Raw genomic sequence first — 19,883 nt, forward strand, 5'->3', positions numbered from 1 at the left:
CCTCCTCTCTCTCCGTCTCTGGTGTCGTGTTTCTCCGCCCGCCCACACCGAGGAGGAGGAGGAGTGAAAAGGGGGCGGGGTCACGATCAAGTCCTCGCCCGAGTAATACACCTCCTCTGAGCGTGAGCGTGAGGCAGCGTCGCCGACGTACGCGTTGTCGCCATGGTGACCGTCAGCCACCGTTCGTCCGTGATGACGTTATCAAATCCGCGTCCGTACGGCTACACTCTGAATAGACGACGTACCAGAGCTTGCGTCGTTACGTCGGCAACGTCAAGCAACAAGTGTATTTTTTTTTTTTTGTATTAGCAATTAGGCGTACGGTCCTTTCAGCTCATACTAACTCTGAGCAACATTATTATTACACTTGGTACAGCTCGTTCACTCTCTTATACTGTTAAGCAGCTCTGGACTGAGTTCAAAACAATCCTGGAAATGATGTTGGGCTACAAGGAACATGTTAATCCTGAGATTTGAAGTTTTGAGACATCTCAGGCAGACTGTATCCCACAGCAATTAAACCATAAATCCTTTAACATTCTGTAACAAATGACTGACTTGCCATTAGTGTATTAATTCAACTTGTTTTCTACTTTCAACTTGGCTAAATAGCTCTCACGCCCATCACTTCCTTTAGGCTAGTCGTAGTTCAACGGACAAATTATGACAGCAAATATGAGACTAGAAGAGTCTTAATCTGAGTGATTTATGTCATGAAAAACACTAAAGTGCTGCAAACTGCTGGCAGAACAAAAAAGCAGCTAGAGCCGAACAGAAGCTGATTTAAGCCACTTAAATGAAAACACTTTTGGCCTTAGGCAGGAAATGAAAATAAACACATAACCATCTTACTTAATACTGCATAATAGTGTGAAGTACAAGTGTGTGAAAAGCAACTGTGTGATTCCTGTATGATCATTTAAATGTGACCTGTTTGCTCAAGCATACACATCCTGTTTAAGTGCCAATAACTACAACCATGACAATCTCTCTCACTCTTTCGTCACACTTGGGAAGTGTAGCTTATCCCCTCTTGCACACGTAGACGGCTTTTTGTCCCCAAATAAAGTCGCCAACGATTGGAAATCTATCATCGTCTTATATAGCTCATTTCCAATTAGCCTCACCTTACATATTAATTAATACAAACGTTAGAAAAGGTGAGTATAGTATTGTTTCACGTTCAGTGTTTACGTGCCTTCACAAGCTTTCAACCTTGACCATATTTCTTGAGTTTTATAGCCTATTGTACATTTAAATCCATTACATCTTCCATGTTCAGGATGTTCCATGTTTTTGTCCTTATTAAGTTATTTATATCCCGAAAAGTAATAGCAACATTACAGTTTGTTAAAATTAAAAGTTCCAAGATGGCAGAATATCCATGTGCAGTGGTTATTCAGACAGCAGTTTGTTATATTTATACCTTACCATTAATGACCTATATCTTAGAAATCTACTTACCTAATAAGCTGCATTCCAAATAAACTTCTATTTTTACACCTTCATTACATTGTTTGCATTTTTTTTAAGAACATGTTTTTAGACATTTTGCTATTTATATTTAGTACACTCATCAAATGGAAAACAAAAATCTGTATACTGCTACTAATAATCATTCTTATTAAGACCCACAGAGTGTGAATTTAGCTCACAAAATACATTTATGAGAGGAAGCTGCTGTTTGCACCTTTATTGTCTTTTTCTTGTTGTTATTTATGGCAGCGAGTGCTGAAAAGCACAGGCAATTCAGTTCAGAGAGGAAACAGATGAGAAGCAACCGAAAAATGCAGTGCATGTGTGTAGGAAAATGGCTTTGCCCTCGACTCCCTAGGGAAAAGAAAAGGAGCAGATACTGTGATCGGCACTTTCCCACGTTCATACAGGCCATAAACATTATCTGCTCCTGCTCAGACCAGATCTTTCCTTTCTGATTTTCTGCATTTTCATTCTCCTTGTCTATTATTCCTTTGGCTAGCACTTGTGCTGACTCTCTACATTTTTCTTTATCTCTTTCTGTCTTTGTAATGGAGGGCCTTCAGCAGAGGAAGTATGGACAGTGAATTTGAGAGGAATGGAAGTGAGAGAGAGAAGAGACTACGATGTGCAGTGCACTAGATTGAAGAGGAGAATGGACGAGGTGCATGCAAACAAGAAGTAATTCAAAAGCCTAGGAATAATGACTCAATCTTCCCATTCAAACATCATGGTCTTTTTTTCTCTTATGTTTAAAATACATAGCACACCATGCTAACCTATGACCGCTGTATTTTTCCTGTTATTAGTTCTTCCATTTCTCCATGTCTCTTATTGCTTCCCTCCTCATTGTCTATTGTTCATCACCACTTACTCTCTCTATAATGTATACTGCATACATTCACACACTTTGCTCTGGACATCAGTCTTTCGTGATTTCTCAGCACATATATGAACTGGTGTTGACATGAATGTGGGAATCAGTTGACTGTTTTGGGCTTGATGACCGCATGACCAGGAATCATCACCCATGGTGTTGAGTAAAAATGTATTTTGAATGAGATCTATTATAAGGAAACCGCTTGTGCAACTGAAGGTTAAGAGTCTTGCTGAAGGGCTCAGTAAAGGCAGTTTGGCACTTGCTGGGATTGGAGCTTACAGCTTTATACAGATGTGTAATACAGTCATTGAGCTGCCACAGCCCCCTGCGATTACAACTGCAATTGTGCAACCTTTAGTTTTCCGGAAATAAGGTATGACGCACAACTGGTTCATGGGTCTGGCTTTGGACACAGAGTTGAGAAACTGAGCTATATATAATGCTCTCCAAAGTTTTAGTGTCCCACCCCTAAAGATGACAAACACTTGGTCCGTTTGCCTAAACACAGGTTGATGGATTCATGTGTGATTACGGGCAGCAAGTAACCACTTGAGACTTAAAAGACTGCCAAACAATAGGAATGGTATAATGACTTGGTGCTATGACTGTTTGTATATTATGTGTAATATGTTTCCTGGAATTCATATCCAGGTTTTAAACAATGCACAAAATTTGACATTTAAGGTGTGGCAGCAGTCTGAGGAAAGCCTGTGACATTTTGATAGGGAAACACGTGAAAACACAAGTGATATCGTCTTTAGTATTACGAGTATGAGCAGTTCAACACAGTTAATTTTTTCTTCAGATTAAAGCCTGATGAATGGGGTGTCAGGTTCACACCACTTCCAAGTTTATTTATAATAATTTTACTTCATTTTCAACTATCTGGTCAATCTCCACATATCCCAGAAACACTGTATGTGAGGTGGAAGTGAAGTGTTTATTGTAAAGCACCATACAGAAGCATTCACACAGAGTGGTGATTTAGAGTATAGAGTCAAACTAGTGCTATGTTTTGGCATGTGAGAAAACAAGAGAACCCTGAGGAAACCCCCATGGACACAAGAGAACAGGCACAGAATCTCCATAAAGGGTCATGGCCCAGTAGGACTTGACAATTAGGAGACTATAAAAACATTAGAAGCAGGTTTGTAATTCTGCATTGAAGCAAATTCTCATATTTGTGCTGTGATGAAGAGAAGTGGTTTATGCGTAAATGCAACTGAAAGGCAAATACACAGACATAAAAAATGGTAATTCCTGTTTCTGTTTAAATCTGCTGCCTCTTATAGTTTAAAGTTTCATTATGTGAAGCAGACCGACATCCAGTGCATCAAGTTTCAACAGGGCCAGTGGAATCTGGGCAATGCAGAGGGAAATGGGCATCCAAGGCTTGGATGTGTGTGTGTGTGTGTGTGTGTGTGTGTGTGTCAGTGGCCTCTTTGTCATCAAAGAACCTGTTTATTTTCAAGCTTGGTGCTCCAACTGTCAGGGGCCGCATAATACCCCACCATGTCTGAGTCTCACTCCTTTCACCCACCCATCTCTGTCTCTTTCTCTCTTTTTCTGTCTCTTTCTGGCTTTCCCCCTCATACCCACATAGCCCTTCCCATAAGGGTCATGCCTCATAGTTTCATCTTCAACTAATGTTCTTTGTGTTGTAGTTTCACCTGCTTCCCAGTGTAACACAGAACTGACAATCCCTTCTCTCTCTCCTTCTTTCCATACCTCTCTCTCAGCTGGTTTTCACACATGAGTAATAGGATTACCACATACAGCTCTGAAAAGGACAGAGGCTAGAGAGGAGGGAAAAAAACAGAAGAGGAGGAGGAGGAGGAGGTATAGAGCACAAGGGAGGAAATGAACGGAGGCGTCAGTTGTGGGGTAATGAAGGGAGCAATTAGAGAGCGACACAGAGTTTGTGGAGCACGCAGAAGGTCAGAATAGAATAGATCAGGGACAATGTGAGTATCATTAAAACCCTTGTCTGACAGAGTCTATAATATTCCAAGAGCGAGAGAGCATGAGGTACTGTCTGGCTGTGTGACAGTCGCTATATTAAGCACAGCATGTGTTGACAGTGTGTCCAGTATCTTGCTAAGGAACAAACTCTTCCTATTGGCACAGATCACTATTTCCCATTATAGTCTCTCTCTCTCTCTTTCTCTCTCTCTCTCTCTCTCTCTCTCTCTCTCTCTCTCTCTCTCTCTCTCTCTCTCTCTCTCACTGACCGGGCTGTCCACCCCTTCATTCCCAGGCGTTCACTGTAGACAGATTTGGACTTGGCTCTGCCATGGCTGCCCCAAACCAAGGAGCCAATCAGAGTCCTGATTTAAGTTCTTTGCCCTCCCTCAACCTCAACCCTCCCTCAGAGTCACTGTGGTAAATACTTCTCTCTGGCAGTGAGGAGATGGCATCCGCTTGCCCCTAGTTACCCCCTTTATGAAAGATCACATATCCTACCACACAAACCCTTGAACGCACACTGCAGGGTGTTGAGCTACTTCATGGACATTTACTGAGTCACATCTCACTCACAGGACTCATTATGAAACATTTATTAAAATTATGCTTGGAAATTGTGATGTGTCCATGTCTAATTCTTCTCTCTCTCTCTCTCTCTCTCTCTCTCTCTCTCTCTCTCTCTCTCTCTCTCTCTCTCTCTCTCTCTTTGCATTGGAGTCATGGGGCTTTAGAGACATTTAGGGACAGGATTTTCAAGTGTTTTTGTTGATTTTATGGATTTGAAAAGATACAGTGAGATATTTACACTTAGATATACCAGAAAGTCTGTGTCTGTGTGTTTGTGAGTGTATAGCGTGTGTCGGTGTATGCAGGATGTGATGTGTAGCGGGGTGTGCGTGTGCCGTGGGCACTGTAGTAGTCTAATGACTCATCTATTGATATGCCCTCTTCAGACGCCCCCGTTGTTTTTGAGTGTTCGTAGACAGAGCAGAATGAGTCTATGCTTCCATATGCTCATGAACGAAGCTGTTCTAATTCACTGCCTAACAGGCCTAATATGCAAAGCTAAGGTGTACAGCGTCTGGGTCGCACATACGTTTTCAGCACATACACATTCATAAGTACACCTTTGCCTTCTGGGCCGAAGGATTGACCACCTGTCAGCGAAAAAGAGGCAACACTGACAGTGGCAGATTGTGAGTGGGAGCAAAAATGACTGACGAATCCTCTGACCAATCTGTACACAGCTCTCAGCATGATACTGAATGATTATCTTCAGCAAACGTACAGAAACTGCATATCCCACGCAGGGGGTTGTTATCAGCCGAATGTTTTTAATAGGACTTTTGCATGTCAGAGTGAAAGAAGTCAACTGAAAAGTTCAGTGCGGCTACACTAGATTCTTGTCTATACTTTCTGTAAATAAATGTAATCTGTAAATGCCACGATAAAGCCTTTTAAGCCATGGCCCACAGAACAATTCTGATCTAGGATTAGGCTAGAGTAGACAGAGATATTGGGTATCTCACTGTATCACTTTGCCTGATGTTTAGTTTTACTCTACGCATCTATTATGACACAGCCACACGTTTCCTATGCTATTTCAGAATAACTAAGATATGTGGTTAAACTTAAGTAACAGTGACATTGATCTAATAAGAAAGGTTCAGTCTCGAACGAAACTATTAATACTATATACTGTATATGTGTACACATATATGTTATGTATATGTAATGCCAAGAGTGTGTGTACCGATCTGACCGATCACAGCGATACGTCCTTGTTGAACATTCCATTGCAGTTTTAGTCCCTCTTTGCTGTTTTAATAAATAATTTCCAATTATTTGGGAAGGTTTTCCATCAGATTTTTAAACAGGTGCCCGTTCAGGCAGAAGAACATTAGTAAGATCAGGAACTTAGGTCAGGTGAGGAGGTCACAAATGCAGACAAGTTTATCCCAAAGTGGTTCAGTGAGGTTGAGGATGAAGTCAAGTCTCCACACCAAATGGCAAATCATTTTGGCTTTGTGTACACGGGCATTGTTATTCTGGAACAGGTTTGTGTCTCTTGGGGAAACTGTGAAGCTAGAGTATACAAAGATATTGAGTACAATTGTATGCTTTAAACTTCCAGATAGTTTGGGGAAGAACCCATATGGGCATGATAGTCAGCTATCCATATAGCCATACAAGTGCCTCTGTGTTGTGTCAGGATATTCATCAGCAAGATGCATACACCAATTGTATTTTTTTTATTTTTAATCAAGTGAACTTTCATTTTCATATAGATTTAACCCATGATCACTGCAATGTTAGAGAGCCTCTGGTCTGACTATACAAGTCATAGCTATAATCATTGAACAAGTGGTCAACGATTTGTAGCTCAGATTGGCTATATATATATATATATATATATATATATATATATATATATATATATATATATATATATATGCATAAATCAGCCATAATCACAGTCCAGAAAGGTTACTGTGTGAGTCTGAATTGTTGAAAATGTGTGTGAGAAGGATCCTAGTGAGCAGAGAGTCAGGAACACCGACTGCTCCAGTCCAGATGTCCCATGAGTCACATGGGCAAAAGTGAAGGTGGAAAATCACGGAGGCTGAGAAACAGAAAAGGAAAGAAGGAGAAAAATGATGACTAATTTGGCTTCTGATACCTTGGAGCTGTTTTCTTTTTTTAAGGGGATAATCATCTGTTGCACTAAATGCGTAGAGCTTAGCAGATGCTCCCATCTAGTGGTTAGATATAATAACTACACTTTCAACTTTGTGTGAGAAAAGAAAGGAAAAGAAAAGAAAAGAAAAGAAAAGAAAAGAAAAACAGCAATAAAACTGTCTAATTAACAAAGGCGCATCTGAGAGGCACAAAAGTGAGAGTTTTAATCCTGCTAACACTTAAAGGACAACATAGCTAGCATCATCTGTAAACAGCTAGCTAGTCGAGATAGCTAGTCAAAAATAAGCCAATAAGTATGCTGTTACCAATTAAACATACAAATGATAAAAGTATGTACTGTTAGCATATTGTTTTGTTCTGAGTGAGACAAAAATGCTAGCGAGACTAGTTAGCTAACAAGATTCTAGATAAGCATTAAATCGTTGCGGATGATTTTTGACACAACACAATAGATTAGCAAAACTAGTTGTAGCTTTATTCATAAAGTGTGCTGTTATAGACTTTTTACACACACACACACACACACACACACACACACACACACACACACACACACACACACACACACACACACACAGAGGCTAACACACTTTAGAGGGTTTCCTCTGGGTACTCTGGTTTCCTCTCCCAGTTCAAAGACACACAATGTAGGCTGAAAGACTTCTTTAAATTGTCTGTAGTGTGTGCATGGGTAGGTGACTTGCATTAGGTTGGCACCCTATCCAGGGTGAACCCCACCTTGTGCCCCCGGGTCCCCTGGGATAGACTGGTACTTATGTACCAGTCTGTGCTTAGCTTTATTTACAGGGATGAACATAGCAGGACAGGTGCTGCTGGTGATTTGGTTAGTACAACTTTAATAAGGCTCACTTGAAATGGTGTGACAGGATGTATTAAAAAAAAGACACAATGTCCATTCATAGTATTCTACCATTTTTATTTGGATGAGCGAGACACTTTCAGTTACAAAAATGACTTAAAATGAACAACACTGTACAATGAACAAGCAAGTTATTTTCATCTTTTTTTTGGTTTCAGAGATAAATACACTAAAAGGCTAACCTGTCACCATAGGGAAGAGAGGAAAGAAAGGGGACAGGGAAGAAAAGGACTATTCACATCAAAGGAAAAGATAGTAGGGGCCACACACATCATATATGTGCTTACACACACGCACACACACACACACACACACTCTCTCTCTCTCTCGCTCTCTCTCTCTCTCTCTCATGCACACACATGCACACAAACCTATCAAAATAAAATGGGTACTATATATAACGTACACACACGCAAATACATACACAAATGCATGTACTTTTACACACACATCCACACACCCACACACACACAAAAGGGACAGATCAGCATCTTAAAAGTAATCACAGACAAATCATGAACATAAACTATTTTATCATCATCATAATCATCGTCACCATAACCTTCATGAGAAGCAAAAGTTTTCCCCAATAACAAATAATTAAAAAATATAAATTTTTATCAAAATCATCATTTATTTATGATGATTTGCTTTGGATTGCTGAGGCCATCGTTCCAGAAACTGGAGTTGCTAGGTGAACATGCGGAGAAGGAGGTGGGGGGAAATAAAACAGAAAAGCTGCAGAGGATGCATTAGTGGAGATCTTTGGTTTCACTAGAAGAGTTTAAGATATTTGCTCTTTTATTGTTATTCCTTTGGACTGAAGCTGTATTTTAAATCAAACACAATGAATATAGAAAAGAGAGAAGGGTAGATGTCTTGGTTTCTTTTTTTCTGCCTTGCTGCAATGTTTTTGACTCTTACTAAGGAAATAACAATGATCAGCCTTCTGTGACGGTTCAGCAAATAAGCCAGGCACAACCAGCTTTAGCCACAGCAACATCAGAAACTGACATAAGCAATAACTGGCTTGCACTGAGGCTGTTTCTCCACTTAAATCATCAGTAATATGTTAAAATTTTGTTTTGGGAAGTGTACATGTATGATGTGTCGGGTCTCCCAGTGAAGTGTTTGCTTTGGTATCGTTCTCTGGTGTTCCACTTCACTTAGAGACTGCGAGACGTTTTATGCATGCTCCCTCAGAGCTCGGAGTTTAGTTCAGACTGAAACTGCTTTTAAAAGCTCTGGATGACAGCAAGGATGAGAAAAAGAAAGCAAGTGTAAAAGAGTGCCGGAGAAAAAAAATGCTGGTCCTGATTACAGCCGCAATTAACTTGAGCCTAATGTTGACTGGGGTTCATGAAAATCAGACTAAGCTCCTGAGGTGGATAAGCTTCTCTTTGCATTGCATATACTAATCTCTCTGTACTGAAGACATTCTGTGTTATAATCCAGTGATCACTTGATGTAAACAGGAACCAAATTCATTTGCTCTCGAACTCTTTTGACATTCAAGTCACCTAGCAACAACAGTCTCAGCCTCTACCCAGTCACCGGGCCTCAGCACCTCTCACAGCTGACAGACAGGATCGCTGGCCAATGGGCTTTCATTGTATGTTCTAGTGATTCAGCCAATCACCATGCACACAAGCACAAGCCTAACTACAGTAATAAGCCAGTGTCAGGCTACAATCATGAGCTGGAAAGGTGCAGTAGGCTTGCGGACTGTAGAAGTGGCTTTAAGGGCTGAAGGAAGGCAGAGGAATTGAGCTTAGGTCAAAAGGGCAGGGAGAACATACCCCCAAGATCTTCCTAATGGTCCTGTTTCAGTTCTCACTGCTGTTCACTCATTTTGGCAGAACGCTGATTCAAAAGCTGAGAAGGGGGCTGCAATTGACTCATCTCTGATTTGCTCTCGTTATGTCCTTACGACTGCTCAAGTGTCATTCTGAGTCATAATTTCCAGCTGGGAAATCAAGCAAGACGTTTCTATGTAGTGATGTATAATGACTAGGTCTTGTGTCCTTGTCCTTCCAAACATGGCTTCACTAATTTTACGACCGTGCTGTTGCACATGAGCTGCAAAGAGACAAGATCGTAATGTATGAATTACAGTCTGAGTCCTCTATATACCTACATAGATGTATCACTCAAAGATATTGTTAAAAACAGATTTATTCGTTTTGGTAGAAATCAATCATTTGGACTAAAAAATGCGATTCAAACATTTGATTAAAATATTTTCACCTAAATGCTTCTAACACAGTGTTAATAGGTTGTTTTCCTTAATGTGCTGTATTTATTTTCCTGATTAAAGACAAATGTTTGGGCCTCATCCTGAAAACCAGTGTTGTTTGCACCTTTGCATACAGACTTTGGCAAATAAAGCTCCTCTGAGATACAGCCTGAGACCACTGTGACCTTTAAACCTCGCTCTGCCCCATGACCTCTTTCAGCTCGCCCAAAAGCAGCCCATTTGTACACGCTACAAACAGATGCATCGTTCTGCTTAAAGCATTCGTTAGTTTGGTTTATCGTCAAAGAGAGTGAGGTATTTGAGGAACTATCTCTCTTCTCAACCTGATCAGATACAGACATCGAGAAAGAAAGCGGAAAGAAGGAAGTTGAGCAGAGAACTAGAGAGAGAAAGATGGAGACACAGCATCAATATGATTCTGCTTAGCTACATTTCTTCCCTAGTCTTCCACGGCCCTGACCGTGTCTGCACAGAACCCCTCTTTGCACCTTTTTCCTCTTTTATCCAATTCCCTCCATCTTTCCTCTCTTCCAGTATTTTTTTTTGGTTTTGTAGCTGTTTAAAGCTTTCGGCTCAAGGCTCTGAGCAGCACTGCGTTCAACGTTGTCAATCATCATCATCACAGCAATGCAGTCAACAAACGATTACGTGGTGAGACTCTCAATAAGCACAAAGATTCACAGCAATATAAAAAATCTGATCTAACAAAGTTCTAACATTTCAGATGAGCACTCGTGCTGATTTCCTGTAGTTGTACATAAGATCTAGACAAAAAAAACTTCACATTCTTATACAGTAGATATAATGCGTATACACAGGGATTATTCAATGCTATAAGACTAGAAGTTCCTGTATCATGACTCTACTATCTAAACCGAGCTTGTAATAAGGTCACTGTGACGTTGTGCTAAAATCACGTTGTGTCAGCGTTTAGCACAGTGCTGCTCTTCACCCTGATAGGTTATCCCTACACAGACTCCGCCCATAAAGGAGGAGCGGAGGGTTATAGGGGACGAGCTACCGTCCCTGCGTTGGTCATTAGTCGATAAGGACCAATGGTTGCATTCTTTTATGGATTTGGTTTTGAAAAGGTTGCCTTGGCGAAGTAGAATTACATTTTGACACAATCTGATGCCTCAAACATAGCAATAAAAATGCATTTGGGATAAATAAATAAATACATAAATAAATAAATACATACATAAAAATAAATTAAAATTCATAGATAATCAGAACAATCACAAAAGAGGTGTGAGGTGGAAAAGGAAAGAAAGTCAAGAAGATAAACAGAAATATTTTGGTCTAAAATCAAGTCTGCAACATTTTTTTTAACCTTTTTCTATACATCAGTAAGTAAGCATTGTAACATAGATCATTTACTACAAAATCTATAGAAGCACTAAGTGATCCATTCCATCTAAACGGTCATGTTGGGGCAACAGGGTTAATCGATCCCCTTTCAGAAGCTCTGATCACCTCCACGCCTGCATTCTTATAGCACTGCGTGGTGCTGATCTTTTGGTGTATACACGCGTATTTGATATCTGATTTAAGAGTTAAAGCTTTGGCTTGTTATGTAGTTGGGTGTCTGTGTGTATTTGTGTTCACCTTTATCCTAGATCTGTTTAGATGAATGTTCACAGTATTTCTCCAACCACCTGATGGAGTCTCTAGCGCGACTAGGAAAAAGGAAGGGACATAAAAAAGAACAATGCTATAATAATTCAACAGGTTCCCCCCAAACCCTCCCACTATTCCCCTCTAAAATAAAATCATAGCACGCAAAAACCAAAGGAACGGCAGCTACACACATAGAAAAATTCCCACAAACCAGACAGACAGAAAGAAATAAAATAGCCAAAGGAAGAAAAAAGAACATCCTTCCCCAACCCAAAAGAAACCAGCCACATCTCTTTAACTTCAGTGAGGTCATCAAAGCTCCCGTCCCAAGGACCAGGAAGGGTTCGAGTGACAGGAGGAAGAAAGGTGTTGAACAATCTGTACTCATCCATGAATCCATTCTTCCATCCATCCATCCATCCATCCATCCATCCATCCATGTTGTAATCATCTACCCCTGACATTATCCCTGACTTTCTCGCACGGATGGATGGAGGGATAAAAAGAGATCTTTTCATTTTTTCTTGTCTCCTCTTCCTCAACTCCTTCCATTTTTGGCTTGGAAACTTTTTTTGGTTTGCTTCTGTGAATCTCTGGAATTATGGTTGGCTGAAAAGTTTTTTTTTTTGTTTACTTCATACATGAAGTGTCAGGGATAATGGAAACGCCCGTTCCTCAAAAGTTCCACCAGCTCTGTGATGTCCACTCAGTGTAAATGTTTGTGTGTAAATGTATGTGTGTGTTTGTGTGTATGTGTGTTTGTGTATATGTGGGAGGTGGGAGCACATCTGAGGGAAGGGGGTTTCCGTTCACGGTCTGCATCGCAGTGAGAGACCCATGACGAGTCACTTTGGTATCCAACAAGGAGCAAGTATGAAGGAGATGGAAAATGGGGATAATGGATTCAAAGTGTTTTTAATGGAGATAAGACAGAATGAACATGAATGTAAGACACAGTGACGTAAAACATGCAGGTACACCAGCAGACCTTGGATTAAATTCATCTGAATTTTTTATGACATTCTCCAACACGTGTGACAGACATGAAGCAGAAATGATGACATGACAGTGATGATGGTTAAACAACAAAACAAAACAAACACAAAAACCTTCTCATGTATGGTTATCTGGATAAATTGGAACTAAAGCTAGACAGAAAACCTGATAAAGAGGTAGAAAGTGGGAGAAATTTGTACATATCTACACACTGACACTTCTGAGCTTTGCTCATTCACTGTTGCACAGCAATACACAGCTAATACTTTAGATATTTACCTCTTCGCTAATTAATAAACAATGACGATTTAAAAAGAAGTACTGACATATAGAGAGACAGAATGAGAGAATGTCAGATGAAATGACGGAGTGGGAGGTTGCTGGATCGTTGGTGTGGGTCTGGTGCTGGACGCTGGACTATTTACAGGTCCACAGGATAAAGCTTTTCCTTCCGTATTTTTGGTTTCGGTTATTTTTTTGGTATATGGGTTTTTGGTATGGTTGTCTTTCTGTCACTGTGAGTCTTTTAAAGTTCACCTCTATCATATTTTTTTTTTGGTTTAAAGTTCTCCAGACTGGTCAGAGCTGAAGTCTGACTGCCATTCTGCAACAAATAAAAGTTTTTTTAGTTTTGCTATTTTTGGCTCAAGGATCATTAATAATCAGCTCTTTCCTCTTGTTCCTGCAGTTCTTAAACCAATGTCTATTGTCCTTTCTTTTATTCCTTTACACTCTCCAGAGAAACATAGAGAGAGAGAGAAAAAAACAACAACGGTGGAGAAGTGGTTGCGCTCATTCGACCACTAGATCTCCAGGTGAATTTTTGGTTTACATGTAAATCTCTCCTCTTCGCTCCGTCTCGTCTTCACCTCTGTCTCTTCATCTCTCCCCTCTTCCACTTTGTGTATTTTTGGCATCAGGAGAGCGGGAGAAAACAAGAGAGAAAGAATGAAAGACAAAAAGACGAAGGACGTAAGAGAGACAGAGATGCTTTGGTTGTGATGGGAGGTTTCAGTTCCTCCTTCTGGTCCTGTTATTGGTTTCCTGGAAGTGTCACTCAATCTTGGCCGCTCCCCAGATCGTGTGGGCTGTGTAGCAAGTCGCTGGAAGAGCAGGAAGAGTCAGGGCTTGAGCATGGGGAGGGACTCAGGCCACCCGGGAATAGAGGCCTGCCGGATTTGGATATGATCGAGCTGCCAAATCCCAGAGCTGTGCCCGCTGCCATGGGTAGCAGTGATGGGTGGTTAAGAAAGAGGGAAGAAGGGAGTCCTGACCTTTGTCCTCCAGAACCACCAATCAGCACCTTACTGCCACCTTCAAGACTGGAAATGGTGGTTTGGCCACCACTGGCTGCCAGAGCTGCAAGAATTGAGAGACAGATGAGTCAGATATAAATATAGAAATGTAGTTCCAATCTTTCCTTACAATCTAGCATGAGAAGAATGAGAATTAAAAGAAGAGTGCTGAAACACCACAACAGTGAACGCATATCGCACAGTAAGCAAAAGCACGTCACATCACCCCACAGTGACAAGAGATGATTTCAACAAGCCTGCTTTTCCACAAACCTTGAATTGTGGCGATTGGGTTGCTGCCACGCAGGGCTTGGTTCATTCCTGTATTAACTCCAATCACTGTATTCCTGAGTTGTAGCGCACAAATAAGCAAGCGTGCGTACACACACACACACACACACACACACACACACACACACACACAAAGACAAACAGAAGGGGGAAAGAAGAACAGGAAAGGAATAATATAGTAAAACTTCAAGAAGCATAGGAGATGGCTTGCACTGAAAAACGAGGGCTGTTAAGTGGAAAAATTGCAAATTAGGAAAAATTAGTTACAAACTGATTTAGATTTGTGGATTAAAAGATGTCAAGAAAGAAATCATGTTTCTAATACGTTTCTATAAACAAAGTGTGATAAATAAAGCGGTTATGTGTTTGTACTTGAGACTCTTGAATGTTTAAGTGTAACTGTGTCTGTGTGTGTGTGTTTACATGTGTCTGCGTGCACAGTTTATTTTGTTTTCTTTCTTTCTTTTTTTTTATTGTATTCACCTCAGATTTGCAGCAAAATCGGTGATGTAGTTAGACACGTCACCGTTCTTGTTACGCCACGAACTGTGGACAGGAAAGCCATATACACACACATACACACAGACATTAACTATCATTACTAACCTGCACCATCATACAATGTGTGTGTATGTGTGTGTGTGTGTATATGGTAAATATTAGATTGCATCTATCTATAAAACATTTCTCTCTCTATAGCTGTTTTTTAGCTGTTAGCTGTTTTTTTATAGATAGAGCTGATTAGTTGTTAGGAATTGGTTTGAAAATTAAAAGGCAAAAAAATAAAATGCCTAATTTAAAATCTATAATTCTGATAGCATCATAAATTATGTGCTATTATAAAAAGTTCTGCGATATTGTGCATACTGTATCAAGGTATCATTGTATTAAAGCTTTATTTACCTACCTTGTTTTATTTATTTATTTATTTATTTATTTATTTTTACAAATTACAAATCGACAGGAAGAAGCTGAGGTTAATATTGTGATGTACACAAAAACATTCTCATACTTTTAAGTGGTTAATCAGTTTTCTGTCATATGCGCACATTAATGCACACAGCTGACAGACTAGTTGTGTGTTAGTACGTGTTTGTGTATATATCTCACCCTGTGCTCAGGTTTAATGTGTGAGTGGCAGGAACAGGGCTGGCGTCGCTGCGAGGAGACGGGGTCACAGGCGAAGGGGTGGAGCTTGAGGAGGGACCAGTGGGGGTCAAAGGACAAACTGAGGGCATGGTGGTTGCTGTCAAGTGACAAACACAAAAAATACTTTTAACACACTACAGTAATAACTGAAATATTATCTAACAGATTCAAACAGACTAGTGTCTCCTACCTGCTGTGCTGAGACTGGTAACAGGTTGAGACGGTCCCTGACCGTGGATCTGTGGACAAACAGAAAAGAAGGAGAGAGAGAAAGAAAGAGAGAGAGGGAAAAAGGAGACAGGAAATATATCACTAGTGTGTCATCTCTTTAACTTTACTTTACTTTACTGGTCTAGACTTCCTCATTAGGTACATGGTCTATACCACTTCATTGGGTATGTGTACCTTATAGTTAGAGATATTGCAGCTCATTGTGTCAGGATTTATTTGCTAGTCTTTCAATATTGGCCTTATTTGGCATTGTCATTATTATACCTGTAAACCGTTGGTGATGTATAAGTGATGAGTTTTTGGAACAGCATTAGAATACAAATATATATGTATATATATATATATATATATATATATATATATATATATATATATATATATATATATATGTATATATATATATGAATATATGAATATAAACAAAATTCCTATCTGAAAAGGCCACTAATTAGCTCACAAAGTCACTTAGGAGACATCTGTTTATTACCACTAGCTGAAAATGACACTGATTACAAATCACAATTAACTGCTGCAATGATAGCAGACTATAAGGTCCCTATGCTATTAGTAGCTATTAGTAAGTGCCTTGTGAGTACATATAAGCACTGAACACTTCATGCCAGAGATATTAGCTGCAAAGGCTAGGGTATTGTTTTCTGCAAACAAAGATCTAGTAAAGAGATCTTAGGCAAGCGATGAAAAATGGATTAGGCCATGTTCAGGATTTTATGAGAGAACGTCTAGTCAAAAGAAGGCTGGTAAAGTGTGCGCATGCAGGAGAAACAATCACAGGGCCTTAGGGGTGAGCTTGTAGGTGTGAGGACCAGGCCGGGCCGTACCATGTGTGGGCTGTAGCAGGGGGGTTTGTGTGTGGCAGGCTGGGGTTGGCTGGGCAGGGGAGGGGTGGCGCTGGAGGGGTTAATACGTTTCTCTTTCTGCCGACGGTTGCAGAACCAGACACGGATCACCTCCTTCTCCATGTTGAGCTGCTCAGCGATTAGTAGAATCTCCTCTGAGGTAGGCTTCTGGTTCTGAGCGCAGAGATAGTGACACATAACAGTTTTATTAGGACGTAGCTACACATTCCCAACATGCTTTAGTGACTTTCAGTGACAGGACAATGACAGTCACACACACATATCATATGCTGGAATTAACAACAATATTATAAAAAAGGCACGATTACACAATTAGTTGTTTTCATAAACTGCTAAAGACTAAAAGGGGATCATCAAATTGTGAAAGTGGTGAGACTCTGAGAACTGGGTGTGCTCAGTTTTGTAGTAGCATGTGACACGATCTATAAGTGGATGTAGATTTACTCATATGTTCTCACCGTGCTGAAGCTGCGCTCCAAAGCCACACGCACGTTGGTCTCGATGCTGGTGCGTTTCTTGCGGCGGCGAATAGGCAGGCCCTCAAAGCCCATAGATGGTGAGGACAAAGAACTGGGACTTGGCAAGGTACTGTCCATTGACATGGTTTCTGCACAAATTAGCAATCACTCGATCAGTAATTATCAAAGTGGGTACTTAAATTTATTATTACACAACCTCTTAAACTCCAGGACATCCTCACGCATGCAACTCTATTATTATTTCCACTGTAGTTACTGAATAAGTCAGTGTAGTTAATTTATATCTTATACTTTAATCCTGTTATAAAATAAACACTTTCAGCTAACAATAAATTAGTGAAATGAACTCCAGAGTAATGTCTTCTGTTTTGTTCGTTAGAATGTGTTTAAAATGGTACAGATTTGTTACCGGCATCAGTGAGCCATTTCTCCAGGAGAGGTTTGAGTTTGCACATGTTCTTAAAGCTGAGATTGAGAGCCTCAAAGCGAGAGATGGTCGTCTGACTAAAGTCGTTTCCATAAAGCTTGCCCATAGCCAATCCCACATCACCCTACAGAGAGAGAGAGAGAGAGAGAGAGAGAGAAGTAATTACAATACACAATCAAGACTGTAAAGGCATATGTTGATCCTGAAATGAAAGCTCTGTATACACATAATACTTTATTCTGCTCATACGATGAATCAGTGTTTTTGAACGAGTCTCTGAAGTGCACAAATTGTTTTCATTCACGTGTATGTACTGACTCATTTTTTTCCACCTGTGGAAAACTGACTGCGTTGCGGTGAGTACATTTGTACCCATTCACAATTTAGAACAACAAAACAACAGCAACAACAACAACAACAAAACAACAGGGTCACTGAATGAATCAGTGAATCAATCTGAATGAATCTTTTTTTGTGAAAGGAATAAAATGATTTGAGTCAATGAGTTGAAGTCGTTGCTGCTCAATATTATTGTCTACTGCCATCTAGTGTACAGATAGCTGCAGTACATTATCATTCTATCTTCCTACCCTGTTCACTAGAAGGAATTTTATTTTTTAGTGTTTCATGTACGGTCACAATGCTATACATAAATAAAATATGGTAGTGTTTGCTCTGGATGTCATTATTTGTATGTCAATATGTTGTGTGTTTGTGTGTTTTTTCTACCTGTGTGAATCCAAGTTTGATTCTTCTCTGTTTAAAGGTGCGAGCAAACTGTTCGAGTTCTTCCAGGTCACTTGGTTCCTCGGCATGAGAGGTCACAGGGGTCACCGTACTGACACTGCTTTCCATGACCTTTTCTCTTTGCTAGAGATTTACACACACAATGAGCTCAACAAGCACATCTCTGAGCCTTGAACATACATGTTAGTTTCATGCTGAGTGTCTGCGAATAGGCCTGAAAATCCTGTTTTACCTGTGCTTGAAGACCAAGTGCAGAAGTAGCAGTCAGGAGGCCCCCCTGGCTTTGCTGAGGTAGTGGAATCAAATTTGGTGTCGGTAGCAGCCCTGAGAAAAGCAGAGAGAGAGAGAGAGAGCGAGCGAGAGAGCAAGAGAAAGAGAGAGAGAGAGAGAGAGAGAGAGAGAGAGAGAGAGAGAGAGAGAGAGAGAGAGAGAGAGAGAGAGAGAGAGAGAGAGAGAGAGAAAGAGAGAGAGAGAGAGAGAGAGAGCGAGAGAGAGAGAGAGAGCGAGCGAGAGAGAGAGAGAGAGAGAGAGAGAGAGCAAGAGAAAGAGAGAGAGAGAGAGAGAGAGAGAGAGAGAGAGAGAGAGAGAGAGAGAGAGAGAGAGAGAGAGAGAGAGAGAGAGAGAGAGAGAGAGAGAGAGAGAGAGAGAGAGAGAGAGAGAAGAGAAAAAACTGTTTTGAAATGTTTGTTCCTAATATGCTCAAGAAAATTGGTAAATGTCAGTAAGACATATATACAGTGCAGTGTGAGGTGAAGATCTCACCTTGCTGCCCCTGCTGTGCCTGTGGCAAAAGAAACTGTGCAGGTGAGGGCAAAGGATGCCCTGGGACGAGGACCAACTGCTGCAGCTGCAACAGTTGCTGGATGTCCTGAAGAAGATATGGACAACAGGTTAATTCAACTAAATACGGGATCTGAAGAGAGTCTAGTCTCGGACTCTTGATAATGCTGTTATCAAAGCTATGCTGTCAAGACTAAAGCTGTGCACAAAGTTATTTAGATATTATTTATTAGTGGCATGTCAGATGCAGGGAAGGAGATAGATAAGAAAGCATGGGTTTGTGATGTCTGGGTCTGAGAAGAACAGGGTGACTTTGTGTACCTGGGCAGTGAGCTGAATTGGTTGAGATAGGGTAAGCTGGTGAGGAGAGGGCAGGACAGGAGCAGCATTTTGCTCCTGAGTACTCTTGGACTGGCCCTGTAGCTGGGGCAAAGCTGCCTGCTGATTGGCCTGTTGCCGCTGCTGCTGCTGCTGCGTTTGCTGCTGATTGGCTGCATGAGCTGCTTGTGACTGCTGCACGGCTGCAGCCAGGAGCTGCGCTTGCTGGAGGAGCAACTGCTGCTGAGCGGGCAAGAGAGCAGTCAGCTGGAGCGAGACGGTAAAGGGTAAGGAGGAAGTCAGGAGCAGAGGAAGAGAGAGTGCAGAGGAAGAAAAAAGGAGAAATCCTTTGGTAAGGAAAAAAAAAACAGCAGTGCAAGAAGCACAAGAAAACAAAAGCTGACTCAAATCCACCAGCTGTGTATAGCAAGCACTGAATGTCTGGCTACCCTAATAAAAGTGTTTGTTTGCTTTCTGAAGAAAAGAAAAGTACCTTTTGTATACAGAAGGATTT

General features: G+C 40.8%; 1 protein-coding gene across 5 annotated transcripts in view; it reads right to left on the reverse strand.

Annotated features, from left to right (window-relative positions):
* Nucleotides 1-12,674: 12,674 nt before the first annotated feature.
* Nucleotides 12,675-19,883, reverse strand: part of pou2f2b (POU class 2 homeobox 2b) — a 38,988-nt gene continuing 31,779 nt past the window's right edge. For 2 of the 5 annotated variants that reach the window (XM_060870680.1, XM_060870681.1), the window contains exons 6-16: nucleotides 19,034-19,139; nucleotides 18,504-18,595; nucleotides 18,254-18,394; nucleotides 17,507-17,648; nucleotides 17,077-17,225; nucleotides 16,580-16,771; nucleotides 15,700-15,748; nucleotides 15,471-15,606; nucleotides 14,844-14,906; nucleotides 14,343-14,416; nucleotides 12,675-14,133 (exon numbers count right to left, since the gene is read on the reverse strand). In XM_060870680.1, coding sequence (XP_060726663.1) covers nucleotides 13,832-14,133; nucleotides 14,343-14,416; nucleotides 14,844-14,906; nucleotides 15,471-15,606; nucleotides 15,700-15,748; nucleotides 16,580-16,771; nucleotides 17,077-17,225; nucleotides 17,507-17,648; nucleotides 18,254-18,394; nucleotides 18,504-18,595; nucleotides 19,034-19,139 — 1,446 coding nt within the window. In that variant the 3' untranslated portion in view covers nucleotides 12,675-13,831. Of the gene's footprint in view, nucleotides 14,134-14,342; nucleotides 14,417-14,843; nucleotides 14,907-15,470; nucleotides 15,607-15,699; nucleotides 15,749-16,579; nucleotides 16,772-17,076; nucleotides 17,226-17,506; nucleotides 17,649-18,253; nucleotides 18,395-18,503; nucleotides 18,596-19,033; nucleotides 19,140-19,372; nucleotides 19,637-19,883 lie in introns of all 5 variants that reach the window. The other 3 variants (XM_060870682.1, XM_060870683.1, XM_060870685.1) reach the window with 2 other exon arrangements.

The sequence above is a fragment of the Tachysurus vachellii genome, chromosome 5 (assembly GCF_030014155.1).
Source record: "Tachysurus vachellii isolate PV-2020 chromosome 5, HZAU_Pvac_v1, whole genome shotgun sequence".
In the NCBI taxonomy this organism is placed as follows: domain Eukaryota; kingdom Metazoa; phylum Chordata; class Actinopteri; order Siluriformes; family Bagridae; genus Tachysurus; species Tachysurus vachellii.